Source organism: Nannobrachium achirus (assembly GCF_963921795.1).
Source record: "Nannobrachium achirus genome assembly, chromosome: 23".
Taxonomy (NCBI): Eukaryota; Metazoa; Chordata; class Actinopteri; order Myctophiformes; family Myctophidae; genus Nannobrachium; species Nannobrachium achirus.
Genome location: NC_137830.1, coordinates 38,568,295 through 38,585,834, shown reverse-complemented (window position 1 = coordinate 38,585,834; position 17,540 = coordinate 38,568,295). Strand labels below are relative to the sequence as shown.

Here is a 17,540-nt window from a genome sequence, read left to right as displayed (position 1 = left end):
TGAATCAGGGGCCCAGCATGTCCCTGGCGCACATCCCCGGATGTGGACATAATTGTTATTTTTCCACACAAACCTAGACAGTCCTCTGTGGGCAGACGTTAGACAAGACAACATCGATCATATTTTTGATAATGGGAGGCTGTGGATGGAGACTATGAGGTAGGTGGTGTGCCAGTGTCATCTCCCAGGCATCCAGCAGGACAACGTTCAGTCCCTCGAACATGGCCCTGAGCACCCTGTCCCGCTGCAGTGAGTACCAGTCACTGTTGGTCAGGGTCTCGTAGAGGTTCATCAGAGCTTTGACGTTTGCCGTACGGACGACCACAAGGGTTCCGGGAGCCCTGTCCAGGAGGCGCACCACTGATCTGCGAATACCCCTCAGCCGACGGATGTAGACCTCCACAGGGAATGTGCTGAAATGGGACCAGATGCTGAGAAGCACCACAGTGTTGGGGCCCCCGACCAGGCCATCTAGCTCGTTGGCCGTGTAGCGAAGTTGGCTGATGGGAACGCTGGCGAATCGGATCGGGGGCCCATGGCAGCGGTATTTCACCTGGATGTTACGGCTGCTGTCCACCGACATGAATGGTCCAACTTGCTTTAGGCTGTGCAGGTTGAACTCCTTGAGGTCTGTAACAACAGAACAGGTGAAGATGTGATCGAGGGAGAGCATAACATTGATTGATGACCCCGCAGGCTACATAAAGCATGTACGTTTCCTCACATTTTAGATGCTCCAGTTTTTCTAATTCTTTCTTTCCCCCACTGTACCGGCCAATCTCAACTATCGTCTTTTTTGGGGTTTAACTGTTCTGCCGCCGTTGACAGTCCTCACCGTCATTGAAAGGGTTAATACCATGGCGCCGTTGACGGTGAGGACTGTGAATCTTACTGTATATACAGTAAAGATATTATTACTTACTTAATGTCGCTCCGGTCCCGCTCGCATCGGTAATGTCGGCGATTTGTTTACAACGCACGTTGGGCGTGCACGCGAAGTGAAGCTCCTCAATGTTAAGTCAATGGAGAGGCCCATAAAGAAACTTCATTTAAACAAAATAGCCATTTTGAGACATTTTGCAGCAGATCTAAATGTAAACAAGGCACAAGGCAGGGCGCAGCCATCTTTCCTCTTCTTGTCCCACACTGTCATGTGACTAGATGACGTAATCGTTGCCGTCAAGTGATAATCCAAAAAAACAAAAACAACCCCCTTCCAGCCCTTCAAAATAATAGCGGCGGCCTATGGAGGAAACCGCGTGGCACCGAGGCACCAAGCAACCTTCAGATTAAGAGGCACTAATTGTGTGTGCAGTGGTGTCTGACATTTTTGGTATCACCTCCTTCGATGCTTGAGTGAGCCGGGGTGAAACCAGAAGGTGACTTAGAAACACATGCAGACTAGTACTACTAGACTAGTCTTAGATAGCCTACAGACGAAACGCGATGTTGGGTCGGATCAGATCTCGTGCCCGGGGGTTTATCGGTGTTCATTTCAAACGACAGTAATCCTCGGTCTTGAATTCGGGCCCGGTATATCCCGCTGTGCCAAGTGAAATATCTGAGACCATTACAGATGAGCCAGATATCCTGGATGACCACCCCTAGCGATCTCGGGCCAGAGTTGATTGGGGAAAAAGTTTTATTTTATTTTTTCTGGCAGTTGATTGAATAAAGAAACAAGGCTCCAGCCTCGGTTCTCAAACTATGTGTCCCGACCCAACGTGGGGTCGCGGAAGGTGCCATGGGCTCGCACATTGACGACCATACTACTGTACTGTGTATAACGTCTATTTGCCCTTCAACTATAAAATATATATTGTTTTTTATGAGACACGCATTGTAATTAGGCTATGCTCCCAAATCCATTTATTACCTTCTGTTTGCATATGCAATGAGTCCTGCAGTGCTGCCAATCTGTTGAAGGTGAAAATCATGGAGGTTTTTTAGCGAGGTGAAACGCCATCAAAAGCCACCTCGAAGATGCAGGTTGGAACTCACTTATATGGAGCTCAAATTAATCATTACATCATTGCGCGAAACTAGGCCAGATAAATAATTAGCGCATCAGTTCCAGGTGGTGGTCCGCTCTCAAAAGTGGCCAATACCCAGGGGGCAAAGGAAGGTGTGCTGCATTTGCCCCGACATACAAAGTTGTCCACCAGAAATATTATCTATGACCCAGTAGGATCACAACCTATATGGACAACCCGGTCAATTTGTACAACAAAGTCCAATATGGCCGCATTTAGTTTTAATGGGGGGGTGAATGGGGCAAAATTTTAAACTGAGGGATATTTCCACGAAACTTCACAGGTTGATCAATGGTATACATATGAAAATTTTTTGTATTGCAAGTTTCCATGAAATCTAATATGGCCGCCACAATATGTAAAGACCCAGAAAATAGGTTTTGCCTCTAACTTCTGAACCAGATGAGCTAGAAACGCAAACTTGGTGTCTATTTCATGGTGTCTGACCATGGGAGACTCAATGGAATAGCTAATTTTATTATTGGGTGTGTCTGGACCTTTATTGTGCATATTTGCAAGATGGTGGACTCCCAAAATAGAGCTTTAACATAATTTCTACAATGATTGTTGACTGCTTTTGCAAATACAAGCAATATGAATCCATTTGCTAAGATTTATGGCACAGAAGGGACTTATACCTGTATTATTCTTGAGTTTGCATGTTGTCAAAATGGCTGTAAACGAGATATTATATTTCCTGTCCGATTCTACTGTATGTAGTTGTAGCAATGACTTCAGATAAAATCAGAGACCAAAACAATGTATCTTAGAAATATTTTTTTTATTAAAAAAAAGAAGAAAAGAGAGAGATTATCTCAATGAAATGAATGCAACTGCCTTTTTGGGTCTTTCACACATAGACATGCACATGCTTTCCAACAACTTCAGCTTCAGGGAAATTATAATGAACACATGATTAAAACAGGCTGCATTATAATGCAAATAATTGCACACTGTCATGTGTACCTATCCTGCTGCATCTTGTCTCCAGTCCTTGGCAACGACACCCCAAGTAATGCAATTCCCTTCTTCGCACATGAACAGTTTTTCTGGCAGCCTTTGATACAGCTACATGATATTGCCTTGTCCATTGATATAGGCCAGGCTGGCTCTGTAGATGGACAGGGGACTGCCTTCCCATCACTGAGAGACCATCCATATTCAGTGAAGCAAGGGATGTCTGGCTTCGCGATGTGTGCAGTTTTATCTATTATGGCTGCTAGAGCAGCTCTTTTCAGGTGCAGGCCAAAGGCATTTTCTGTAGGTGGCAGCAGCTTCAACAGGGTTGATCGGTTATTTAGGAACTTCTACACTCTCAGCTTTGCCAGGTCAAAGTCCTCCGAATGGTCAGCTTTTGATGCATATACAGCTATTGTGAGGTCTCTAGCCTGATTCTTGACATCCTCTGAGAGGGAATAAGAGGAATTTTCACCAAACTCCTGAAGTGCAGGGAGATCTAGACCCATGCTGGTCTTGAACAATGCCTTCTTTCCAGTGAAAAAGGGATAGCTGGTGGTATCTCTGCCACTCAGGCTGTGAATAAAGGGCAGGGCACGACACTGTGCGAGTCCAAGGGCTGAGACCATGTGATGGATAGGAAGATATGCATCCTGCTCTGTTCTCACCCACAGCTCTGGAAGGTCTAGGAGGTGGGTGGCAGCATGATATAGACACATGAAGATGATGTCTGTGTCATTAGCATGGATGACAACTCTGTCAACTTTGTGAGCCTGGTAAAGAACACAGACATCATACACTTTTGCTGTGACCGGTACAGTGGACCCAGTCTTAAGACAGCTGAGCAGGAACACAGGTATGTCCATTCAAAACCTGCAAAAGAATATGAAGTCTCTGCACAATATACAGCTCCTGATCCTCAAGAGTTTTTTGCTGTCTCTGAAAACAAAGCAAACCTTCGAAGATTCCTCTGTGAAGAATGGTGTCAAAATGAGACACTTAATTCTGCTCTTGGTACAACCCATCTTTACCTGAGTGGAGGATTTAAAGAAGAGACAAGGAGTGTGGTGATCAAGGAGGGGTGTGTTGTTGATGTCCCTGCACTATAGTCAACACAACAGGAGGCCGACACAAGGGTAATTCTACACACCATCTACAGTGTCCAGGCTCACAAAGTTGACAGAGTTGTCATCCATGCTAATGACACAGACATCATCATCATGTGCCTATATCATGCTGCCACCCACCTCCTAGACCTTCCAGAGCTGTGGGTGAGAACAGAGCAGGATGCATATCTTCCTATCCATCACATGGTCTCAGCCCTTGGACTCGCACAGTGTCGTGCCCTGCCCTTTATTCACAGCCTGAGTGGCAGAGATACCACCAGCTATCCCTTTTTCACTGGAAAGAAGGCATTGTTCAAGACCAGCATGGGTCTAGATCTCCCTGCACTTCAGGAGTTTGGTGAAAATTCCTCTTATTCCCTCTCAGAGGATGTCAAGAATCAGGCTAGAGACCTCACAATAGCTGTATATGCATCAAAAGCTGACCATTCGGAGGACTTTGACCTGGCAAAGCTGAGAGTGTAGAAGTTCCTAAATAACCGATCAACCCTGTTGAAGCTGCTGCCACCTAGAGAAAATGCCTTTGGCCTGCACCTGAAAAGAGCTGCTCTAGCAGCCATAATAGATAAAACTGCACACATCGCGAAGCCAGACATCCCTTGCTTCACTGAATATGGATGGTCTCTCAGTGATGGGAAGGCAGTCCCCTGTCCATCTACAGAGCCAGCCTGGCCTATATCAATGGACAAGGCAATATCATGTAGCTGTATCAAAGGCTGCCAGAAAAATTGTTCATGTGCGAAGAAGGGAATTGCATGCTACTTGGGGTGTCGTTGCCAAGGACTGGAGACAAGATGCAGCAGGATAGGTACACATGACAGTGATAGTGACTAGCAATTATTTGCATTATAATGCAGCCTGTTTTAATCATGTGTTCATTATAATATAATATATATAATTTCCCTGAAGCTGAAGTTGTTGGAAAGCATGTGCATGTCTATGTGTGAAAGACCCAAAAAGGCAGTTGCATTCATTTCATTGAGATAATCTCTCTCTTTTTTTCTTTTTTTTTTTAATTAAAAAGTTATTTCTAAGATACATTGTTTTGGTCTCTGATTTTATCTGAAGTCATTGCTACAACTACATACAGTAGAATCGGACAGGAAATATAATATCTCGTTTACAGCCATTTTGACAACATGCAAACTCAAGAATAACACAGGTATAAGTCCCTTCTGTGCCATAAATCTTAGCAAATGGATTCATATTGCTTGTATTTGTAAAAGCAGTCAACAATCATGGTAGAAATTATGTTAAAGCTCTATTTTGGGAGTCCACCATCTTGCAAATATGCACAATAAAGGTCCAGACACACCCAATAATAACATTTGCTATTCCATTGAGTCTCCCATGGTCAGACACCATGAAATAGACACCAAGTTTGCGTTTCTAGCTCATCTGGTTCAGAAGTTAGGCAAAACCTATTTTCTGGGTCCTTACATTATGGCGGCCATATTGTGGCGGCCATATTGGATTTCATGGAAACTTGCAATACAAAAAATGTTCATATGTATACCATTGATCAACCTGTGAAGTTTCGTGGAAATATCCCTCAGTTTAAAATTTTGCCCTATTCACCCCCCCATTAAAACTAAAGGCGGCCATATTGGACTTTGTTGTACAAATTGACCGGGTTGTCCATATAGGTTGTGATCCTACTGGGTCATAGATAATATTTCTGGTGGACAACTTTGTATGTCGGGGCAAATGCAGGTTTCCTAAAAAACGGCTGGTTTGCCCCCTGGGTACAAGCTTCTTCTCATCATTGAGAATGCTTGCAGGTGTGCATGTTCAATATAGGAAATTGCCCATTACATCAAAGTGAGCCTTTCTCCGCACAAAAAAAGAAAGAGAGGTTTAAACTTGAACTCAGTCTGTGACTGTCCCACCTTAAGCGCCTTCAACCAACACTGTCAGAGTAGCACTTGTATAGGTCGATTTAGAACCCTTTTAATTTATTAATATATTAGGCTGAGTCGTGAACCTTTTTCATGTAATAGGCCTATCCATCTTCGCGTTCGTTGATAGCCAAAAGCAGATACAAGCTCACAATGCACTGTGCCATAGCTGCGTCTACAGAGAACAGATCTGTTATTTTGGGAACATAGCCTAACCATGCTGCGCATTTTGATGACCAAATAATCCTGAGTGCACTGTAATATTACGTGGGAATGATATAGACCTACCTTTGTGGGAATGATATACCTTTTTGAACAATAGCCTAAATTGCGTGGTGTTAATGAGTTGTGGTCATACAACACCAAACAAAACAAGAAAAAAGACCGCACGTAGTAAAAAAGAAAAAAAAAATCCCAAGGAATGTATGTCTCTCTGACTTTGAGTATGATGACATTAGGCTATATGAATAATAATGTGGCATATAGCATCAACCAGCATTTTAACGGCAACCAGCCAGACATTGGGCTTTGCAGGCATGGGCTTTGCCGACCAAAATAAATAAATAATGAATATATTGTTGTAACCAACAGCGTGAAGCGAACGACGCGTCCTCTCCCTTTCCACACATTCCCCAGCTTATGGAGATGGTAACCAAATGGACCCTATTAATCTTCTTGAGGGCGTAAAATGAAACCGCCGTAGGCCTATGGCTCCATTTGGTTTCATAATCATGCGTGTTGAAATATTAGCGCTACAAGCTCACGACATTTTGATCTTGTGTTGAATGTCTCACTTTATAGATAGGCCTATTATAATTATATATTCAGTTATTTTTTGGCAAGCGAGACATCTGGCTCTGCATGACTACTAGATATTAAGTTAACTATAAAAATAAGAACAGATATTGCATCTGTGATAAAGTGGAAAGGATCCCAGCGCGCGTCTCGCTCCTCTGGTAGGTGTAGCCTAAATTGTTTTACGCATAGTTAAGAAGGGCATAATAATGCAGTCGTCCAGTATGATTTCATTCACTATACATATTTTAAAAGATTACAGTCTCCATCACTGCCACTCTTCTGGAATGTTTGTACCCAAACTTTCGCAGTGTGCAATGTGATGCGCATCCAAGACACGGCTGAGAGTGTCGCATCTCCAATATCATTGATTTAATAAAATCCATTGCCTCATCCAAGCCTTCAACCAACTGTCCAAAAAAGGATGATGATAGCCCAATATATTATTATCTTTTATAAATATAAAAAATATATTATATATATATGGGGAAAGGCTTTCGTGAGGTGATAGAATAGGCCTACACTGCCTTGTCGCCAAATGACTGCGCAGAAGAAAAAAAGGGGGGAAAAAAGAACGCTATAGGCTATAACGTTTTTGAACAAGTGATTACAACATTTTAGGGAGAAAGAAGGCTAAAGTAAAAAGTAAGTAGGCTAATAATAATAATAAAAGTGTAGGCTGTTCTATTGTGAGGTGACAGAATAGCCTACACTCTGCGCAGCCTAAAAAAAGGGAGGAGCTGGCTTCATATAATCTCAAGCAATCCCGTGAGCTCATTCAGACGACAATAATTGTAAAGGATTCCTACCCGATGACCCGAGAATATCAAGCTTTTTTGATATTATCGGGAGCGCTCCCGACGAGTCCCGAGGTCATAAAAAGCCAATTAACATAATCCGATCGTGTCGGGGTACTGTTCAAGCCCAAGACCGATTCCGGGGCCGACCAAACGATTTTCCCGGGGGGTCATCCCGAAATCTGATCGGGGAGCCTCGGCTCCGGGATCGGCTCAATGTGTACGGGCCTTAGGAGAGTCGTCACTTATATCATTTGCATCACAATGGATTCCATAAACCTTTCAACTAGCGATTGTAATTGTGATCAGATGCAGTTTTAGTTTTCTAGCGGTAGAATTCGATTTTGTTTACCACTCTCCTAAGGCTTAGCAGGTTATAGACCTTGACAACCAGGTACATTGAGGGGGTCCTATCTGCAAACAATGCTACATTCAGGAAGCAAGCATTTCAGCCTGTACTGTACAATAGTACATGTTACCTGGTAAAGATGTTGTGAGGAACTCAAACCACTGTCTCGCGGTGGAATCGCCATAGATGAAGACATCCTTGTCCTTCAGACACTGACTGATGGCAGAGGCGTTACTGAACTGGTGAACTGGGATGCCACCGATGGCTCGCCACCAACCTTGGAAGTAATACCCAGAGGGTCCAGCCGCCTTGCCGTTGTTTTTCACCTCTGGTTTGTCTGTGAGCAAATAAAACATTTATTTAACATCATTCGTCATCAAATTTTGAAGCCATGCCACTGCATCAAATATATTGTCTACAAAGGGCATTCATTCCAACAGCATTAAGCAATGGAACTCTTGATCAGGACTTGAAAGGACTTACTTAAACATGGTTTAGTGCCCTAATGATACAGAATGCTGCTGCCAATGTCTCTCAACAGAGACAATTGTATACACTTTCAAATACCCTCTAAAAGAGGCTATAAAACGTCTACTCCATTAAAAGCTTATTTGCACTCATTATTATGTACACTGTGCACATTTGTCTTTACCTTTTTCCTTAGGCAACACACTGACACTGTCAGATCCTGAAGCTTTAACAGAGACTTTCATATTGATGCCGCTGGGGATAAATAGACAAAATATTTCTTCAATATTGTGCAAAATTAATGAAGAAATAAAACTCAACTTTTCTCCACTGTTTTCCTTCACCTTTGAAAAAGTGTCTGTTCGTAAGATGTGATGTTTTGTTTGAAGCCTCCATTGGAGTGGCTGATGCGATCGTCACAGCTCAGCTTGTTAGGCTTATAGCAGTACCAGGGCTCTCCGGTGTGGAGGTTTGTATAGTTACAAAGTGCCTGCTGGCTTGACGGCAGACAAACATTACAAACTGTGTTCTCCGAGACCGAGCCTGAGCGGAACACGCTCTGGAAGAACACCCTGCCTGGTTGCTCCCTGGTCAGTCTCCGCAGCACATTGACAGCCTCACTGGGGTGAACCAGGGTCACCTCCACCTGTGCACGGCCCTCCCAGAGCAAAGTGAAAACAGCAGAGTAGGACCCATTCAAGAGGTCCACCACCTGGCCTGCTACGCCTGCTTCAAGCGACGGATCATGCAGCCGAGCGAGCAACAAATCCCCCCCATGGTGTTTGGGCTGACCCTGAAAGTCATACATTTGGATGAGAGCGTTCAGCTGGTCCCCTACATGCCACTCTCTACCTCCCTCTGCTGGGAGGATAGTGAAGTGGCTGTGTGCAGGGTCACTGGTCTGATTGAAGTGAGGAGCTTTAGGAAAGAGTGGAGGTTCAGGCCAGTCGATGGATTCTAGAAGACAGCGTTCCTCCAGAGCATCCTCGGGCGATAGGCTCTGACCCTGGCAGATCCAGAGGCTGGTATTGTGGCAGTGAAGAGGAGAACTTTCTGGGACGATGGAGGTCGAGTGACTTTGAAATCGGATCTGGCAGAGGGTTTAAAGAGACGAGATTAGAAACATTAACAAGAGCGTCAAACTAGTATGCTCCTCAGAGCACAGGTCTCCGACAGGCCGGGATGCCTACTCAGGGCCCGAAAACTTTGGTTAATCTGGGGGAAAAAATCTAACCCAGTTTGAAGTGAGCGGCCACACTTACTAACTTGGGAAGCCAATCATTGGCAACCACAATGGAATATGAGAAATGTGACAGATGCGTCTTGATCACATGACAACAGAGATAATGTGTACCGATTCGCGTAATGTTTGGACAAAATCTTAGTAGTAATATCACAAAGTGTGTTTGGCAACAATCTGCCTCCTGGTGGCGCTATAACAGGACAATGTGAAAAGCTGGCATTTCTTCCTCAGACTAGTGGGAATGTTTTCAGGCATTTTGTTCAAACGAGTCTCTCCAGGATGGAATCTGAAAAATCAGACAGATCCGTCTTGATAACATGACTTGTGTACCGATTTGAGTGATGTTTGGAAAGAATCTGTAAAACATTGGCCCCTGGTGGCGCTATAAGAGGCCGATGTGAAAGATTTGGGGCAGAGGTTTTTGCTTGGCATCTAGGGAGTATGCGTGCAAACGCCGATTGGTCCAATTATAGGTAAAGGGTGAATTGGCCTGTTATAGTACCACCACGAGCCTGATTTGAAAAAGATTAGGATGGCATTTCTTCCTTGGCCAAGTTGGCCTAATGGGAATGTGCATGCTGTATTCATGATTTGAGGCATTATGTTCAAAACAGACCGCTCCTGCTGATTTTGGAATAGCAGGATGGAACAATAACAATTAATAACAATTAACATAGGAATGAATGGCCCTGTCCACATACTGAATGAATGATCCAGGTGTGTTACATGTTTACTAGCTCATAGGCTACTACTATTTCTCAGTAAACAGTCGGCAATACCTCAGCAATATTGGCCACTGTTTGCCGGTGTGGCACTCTGCTGGCACCCTCCACAGCTATACAGCAGAGGGAAGATTGGAGCGAGAAGTGGAGCTGTTTTATTGACAGACACACATTCCAGCAGGTAAACGTTTTGCCCGACTTGCCTCTCGGTCGGCATCTTAAATGTTTGTTTGCTTTAAATAGATAGCCATATACAGAAGGTATGCAATATTTTTGCCTGGAAAATGTTTGGAATTGTCTGGAATGGAAAATAGTTGTCTGATGATGAGCAACAACTATACAGGCATGGCGAAGAAAGCAAACTTCACATTAGAGAAGATACTTTCTGACAAACCACAAATTATTTCGCAAGACTATCAATTGCCATCTTCAGTATTTTAAAATATCTATAATTGTATTATTCTTTGATATTCTTCCCTTAGGGCTTAGGCAACTATTCATCTTAAACTATTGACTTATACTGAAGCCAAATTAAAACTTATGAGTTATGCAGACCTGCATTGGTTCTAATAGAATCCCATTCATTTAATTCAAAATTAAATTGTACATGTATAAAAGTGTATGTGAGTATACTTAAATGTAAATAATTTAAAAGGTCAACACTCTCTTCTCACCTTCAGAGTGTTGATGTTGAGCAGCAGAAAGATCAGAGCTGACAGAGCCAGGACGAGGAATGTGACTTTATACGTGAGACGGCATTCAGGTAGCTCCTTCCTTTTACAATGATGAGTCTTCATTTCACATCTGTTATAAAGGGTAAATAGTGTGACACGGCTGTGATCAGTCCCATTCATCTTATCATTGCTATTTCTTATTCTGTTTTTAGAGTAGGCCTACGTTAAACACATTAAAAGTTGTTACACATACAATGCTAAATGCTCTTCTCTTATGTCTGTTTCAAAACGGGGACAGTGTTGCTCTCCAACTGTTCTGTCTCGAGTGAAATTCCCTTTTGCCTGACCTTCAACTAACATAAATATATGCAAATGGCCAGTCAAACATTACCAAAACACACGCACATTTCTCAACATCAAGTGTAAATATTTGAATACTTTGTCCACTGCCACTTTCCCTGTTGCAAAAATTACCCTCCTGATGTTACTCTGTCTGCTACTACCCTTGAGTATAGTTCAACTTTTTCTTTACTGCCCTGCAGCCCTTGTAATTCTCTGTCCTCGTCCCACTCCCAGCACATTAACACTAAATGAGTAACAGATATTTAAGGCTCAATTCCAATCCGCTCCCTTACCGACTCATGCACTGACATAGGCGCACGTTTAGTCAGAGAGGGCTTGAGGGCTAGGATAAGGCTAGGTTTAACCGTTTAGGCATAGTGTCACAGTGTGAGACAGAAGTGGAGGACCCAGAAGCAGAACACAGCAGGCAGACAGATCAAGTCCAGTATTTATTAATAATAAACGGAACAGCAAACACAAGGTAGTAGACAGGGACACTAAACTGGGAAAAACTAAACTAATGACAAGTAGGGGAAAGACAATAACTAATAAACAGACTTACAGCAGGGTTACATAGGCAGGAACACACAGCAACATTGTCTATAACCCGACAAGGGAACACTGAACACAGGGAGGTTTAAATAGACACTGACTAGACATAATTGGCTGAAAGACTAACAATACACAGGTGGTGAACATGACTAGTCAGTGAGGTGTGACAAGACAGGTAACAGTTACAAGGTAAAACAGGAAACACTATCACTACACAATAAAGGTACGAACCTGACAAAACATGACACATAGTCTACCGAGGTATATAAGGATATTAAGGATCTCAGTGGAAAATAACAAATACGCCTAGCCTTAACCGAGCAGAATAGATACACCATAAAAATGCTAATATTCAGTATATGATTTGTGAAAGTGACAAACGGTCTTTGCAGTTATGTCAGGTCTGTTCATATGCTAATGGTGATGCGGATTCAGATCAATTGGTCCAGCCGCCGAAGAGAAACGTTGTGACAGACACTCAGACAGACAGACAGACAGACAGACAGACAGACAGACAGACAGACAGACAGACAGACAGACAGACAGACAGACAGACAGACATTTGGATAATTATGTTTGATAGGCTTTACCAAAACAACAACTATCAGGCCTAGTGGAGACAACTAACCACAGGCGCACTGAGGAATATATTAAATTATGTATGATGGTCACACTCACAACCACTAGCCTGTGGTTAAGCTACTGCCTAACAGTTGATTATTCAAGGAAGTGGGAACAACGTGTATGCAAAACCTCACAGAGATAGCACACTGTGTTCATGATTTGAGCCACTTTAATCAAAACAGAGCACTCCTGCAAACGTTGGAACTGGAAGCCAATCTTAGCTAATCAGGATGAAAAATGAAATATCTGAAAGACCTGTTTTTAGCCTAGAGATACTGTGTACCTCCTGGTGGCACAATAACAGGCCCATGTGAAGAATTTGGTGCAGAGGTTATGCTCTGGCACTCAGGGAGTGTGCGTACACAGTTTCACTGCCATCAGGCAGAAATGAAAACTCTTCCTGAAATCCCAGACTCTCTTCCAAAACGAAGTGTGTGATAGAGGCTGGCAACTCCAGGCAAATATCAATAGTGATTCGCACCGGTGCAGTGTTCAGGCCTTAAATATTCCATCCAACAGCCAGGGTTCCGCAAATACAATCTGAGCAAACCAGGCCTTGCTCAGCCCTTGCACACAAGTCAAGACTTTCTACATAAAACACCTGTTCACTCTAATGGAAACCACAAATATTGACGCTATGCCTTGACAAACAGAAAACTTGTTCAGCTGGTAGAACTTTATCTCCTCCTGTCCTCAAGTATGACTGTCCTTGTGTTGTGAGTTTGTAGATTAGCTATATGGTGTACTACACTGGCATGTAACTAAGTACCAGTAAGACTCCCTAATCGGGAGATAAGCGACCGTTGGTCGCTTATCTCCACAAATAGGCCAAAAGTTTGTTTTACCAATTATCAAGACATACGGGCAGTTGACAGTTTGCCATGGTTACTCATTGAAGTTGAATCTCCATATATGGAGATAACCTACGCATCACACTAAGTCTGACCTCACCAGCCCATATTTGGGCATGAGCAACTTATGTCTCCATATATGGAGATATGATGACATCACACAGTCCTCAGCCGATGATGTGGCGTGATGTCATACAATACACAAACGAGCCCTACAGTATAAAGGGGCAATTCTTGCCAGGAAAGAAGCATTTATTCGACTCAGACCTTATCGCCAGGGTTGGCTTATAGCAGCTGTCGGTAGGACCATATATGGATTCTGTTAGTGTGGATCTCCTAACAGGGCATCATCTGGGATACAATCCCTTTTATGCCCATATATGGAGATCCCTAACAGAATCCCTTTCATGCCCATATATGGAGATCCCTAACAGAATCCCTTTTATGCCCATATATGGAGATCCCTAACAGCATCCCTTTTATGCCCATATATGGAGATCACTAACAGCTAACAGAATCCCTTTTATGCCCATATATGGAGATCCCTAACAGAATCCCTTTTATGCCCATATATGGAGATCCCTAACAGAATCCCTTTTATGCCCATATATGGAGATCCCTAACAGAATCCCTTTTATGCCCATATATGGAGATCCCTAACAGAATCCCTTTTATGCCCATATATGGAGATCCCTAACAGAATCCCTTGTATGCCCATATATGGAGATCCCTAACAGAATCCCTTTTATGCCCATATATGGAGATCCCTAACAGAATCCCTTTTATGCCCATATATTATGGAGAAATCCCTGCTCTGAGTATCTGACATCAGTGTGATGTCACCTGTTTATGCCCATATATGGAGATCCCTGCTCTGCGTATCTGGTTGCTATGGTAAACAGTTGGTTGCTAGGGTAAAAAAACATGGTTGCTATGGTAAACAGTTGGTTGCTAGGGTAAACAGTTGGTTGCTAGGGTAAAACCATGGTTGCTAAGGTGGTTGCTAACGTACACTAACAGACCAGCAACAACAGACTGTTGCCACAGCAACATACACAAAGGTTTGTGTACACATGTGGTGTGATGTCATACTGATGCGGAGATATGAGCAGGGCAAAGGTGTGACGTGTGACGTGTGACGGACGGACGGACGGACGGACGGACGGACGGACGGACGGACGGACGGACGGTGGAGGTTTTCATAGTAAACTGCTCCCTGACGGTCGCAATAAATCAAGCATAACTCTGACAGTTAGAATTGCCACAAAATCTGACCTCTAAATGTCTCATCATAACCTTTACTCTAACCTGAATCCTTATATGTAATTGTAAGCATAGCTCTAAAAAACATTTTTTAACCATCATTTCTCTAGTGAGGAGTGAGGACCAGGAAGATGTTCCTCCCAATGTCTATTTCTCAAATGCCACTATACTCACACTTAAAATACAAGCGTGCGCATGTGCAGCCTCTTGATGATGTGCATTTTAGATTCTTAGAGAGGCAATTGCATTTTTAGACTTGAAGTTTTATATTGTAATCGGCAACATACATATTGTATAACAGCGCTATTCAACCTGTGGCCCGTGGGCCGCACGCGGCCCCTGTGGCAGTCTATGCGGCCCGTCATGGTCATAATTCTTTTATACTTTCAGTGTGGACAAATAATTTCTGATGTCATTTTTCAGTTTCTCCGAAACAATTTTTGTTTTGTTTTATACTAGACTTTTTGGACTTGCTATTTTGTTTGTTCCAAAAGAAGAAACTTCATCATTAATCATTCCATGACAATCGTTTTGTTCAATGAGGTTTGGCCTTGGCTGTTATCTGTGTGTTTCCTTTAATTTTTAGACTAGTCATGTAGTGTTAGAAAATCATTCTCTAAACGTCCAAAATAGGACCGTACTTTTTAGTTTGCGGCCCTTGGACTTTTGGTATTTTGCTGAGTGGCCCCTGAACCATCTTAAGTTGAGTATTCAGTATGTTAATGGCACCCTTTTTAAACCTGTGTTCAAAGTGCACACCCCCCACAACAAATGCACGCACTGCACACCCATGTGCGCACGCACGCACACACACACACACACACACACACACACACACACACACACACACACACACACACACACACACACACACACACACACACACACACACACAGCCGAAAGTGGAATTCCCCCTTGGCCAGGGGAGATATTAGGTGTTTTGACCTGTCTCTGGGCCACTACTGCTGCACACATACCGGTACGTACATACTCCGTTTGATTCATTGCACATTTAGACTATTTTCAGGGAATGAAGACAGCCGCCTGATGCAATCGTGAATGTGCAACTCTTTTGTGTCCTGTCCTGTCATGTCCTTATTGTGCATCCATCCATGGCATTACTAACCCTAACCCTAAACCTAACCCTAACCGCACGTGTAGCCATGTAGTCGGGAGTAATGAGACGTTGGACTGACGTATTCCTCCCCCATCCATGTGATGTTCTTTAATGATGTTTTAAGTTTTAAACTGGTAAAGCACTTGATGTACTTGAGTCACAAAAAAGTTCAAACAGATTGTAAAGATTAGTTTGTGAATATTTAGAATATGTTTTTTACAATGAAAAACATTTGTTATTATCTTTTTCTAAATACATTGCTTGCCACAGACACGGTTGTTGATAAGCCTTAATTTGTCCACTGATATCTATTTCTCTGTTGCAAAGTACTAATGTTGCCCTGTCTGCTACTACTATTGAATAGTTCAACTTCCTTGTAAAGCTCTACACTATTGCTGTTTAAACGGGTCAGTGAATAGGAGTACAAAATGTTGTCACCCACAGGCCACATGCACCTGGCATAAATGAGAAGGAAAATTAACTGACCTTACAAATACATTTCCAACTAATGGGGATTCTTTAATAACAGATATAAATGCAGCATACTCACTAAATGTTTTAAAATAAGTATATAAAAGAAATCAGACAACAGTTACAGTTACGTCTTATACTAATCGTCAATTTAATAAAGAAATACCAGCAATTAACAAGACTCAATGATAGGTTTTTAGATTAATTCCCACTCAACATTCAAGATCTTTTTTTTTAAACAAACCAAATTGTACTTATTGAATCTTACCAGAATCTGTCCTCATGCAGTATAAGAACTTGCACTCACTCAAGTATTGGATCAGTCTTAAACATTAGCTTTCCACACAGGTCCTATTCCTTTTTCCTGTTTCACACTGTCATGCTGATTTATTTACATGTACAGTTTGACGTTTCCATCCCGACCCCTCCTACTGCAAATCATAGGAAGTACAGTGGGCTGGCCGTGGAGATGTACAGACTGGGACCGGTATCTACGTTCTACCAAAAGCAGAAAGAAAACATAGTCTATCCTTAACCTGACCTTTCTATTGTAAATACCATCTATTTTTGCATTGTATTTTATATTATGATTTTCTTTTTTTAATCCTCTGTATAGTGCTGTGTTCTATCTACCTGTCATTCAATGTTATGAGTAAAGAAAAAAGGATCTCAATTTAAATAAGCCATGTTTGGGCGTATCCTTTTAGTTGACCTTGTCCTTGTACCAGTGAACTGTACTGTCATGTACTGTCATAACATTTCCTATGCAAACTTCTAATAAATTCAATCAATCAATCAGTTGCTAAGACCACTGCCATGAACAGGCAATATATCGTTTTTATTAAGAGCAATGACCACTGAATATATTTGTAGTAAAAAAACAACAACATTTTCATTAAAAGAACAACTAAGACCACCAAAATATAGCACATAGATAGTGCTATATTTTTTATTTTCACGAGGCACCCATGAAATCAAACCAACAAACATTCACAGTTCTCCGACTAAAGTCAACATTCAATCTAAAAAGTTTATTAAAAACTATAACCTAAAAATCAGGTTTTATACTCTATAAAGCAGTGTAAACAATCCATTCAGCTAAGGAAGACGCCCTTAGACTTTAGGCTTAAAAACAAGGCATGGAAACGAGATAAGTGTTCTCGTGGTGGGGTAAGAGTTAAGCAGCTCACTTTTGTACTTGCACAGACTTATGGTGTGCTGTCAGTGCACAAAAAATATGACTAGTAATTACGGGCACAA

General features: G+C 42.4%; 1 protein-coding gene across 1 annotated transcript; it reads right to left on the bottom strand.

Annotated features, from left to right (window-relative positions):
- Positions 1-41: 41 nt before the first annotated feature.
- On the bottom strand, positions 42-15,057 carry LOC308308909 (NXPE family member 3-like; the record flags this gene model as incomplete). The annotated part of the gene is made up of 6 exons (XM_080754365.1): positions 42-630; positions 8,084-8,290; positions 8,606-8,676; positions 8,766-9,511; positions 11,061-11,190; positions 15,005-15,057. The coding sequence occupies 6 exons, from the start codon at positions 15,055-15,057 to the stop codon at positions 74-76; spliced, it is 1,764 nt and encodes a 587-aa protein (XP_080610491.1). The 3' UTR covers positions 42-73.
- Between the last annotated feature and the right edge of the window lie 2,483 nt (positions 15,058-17,540).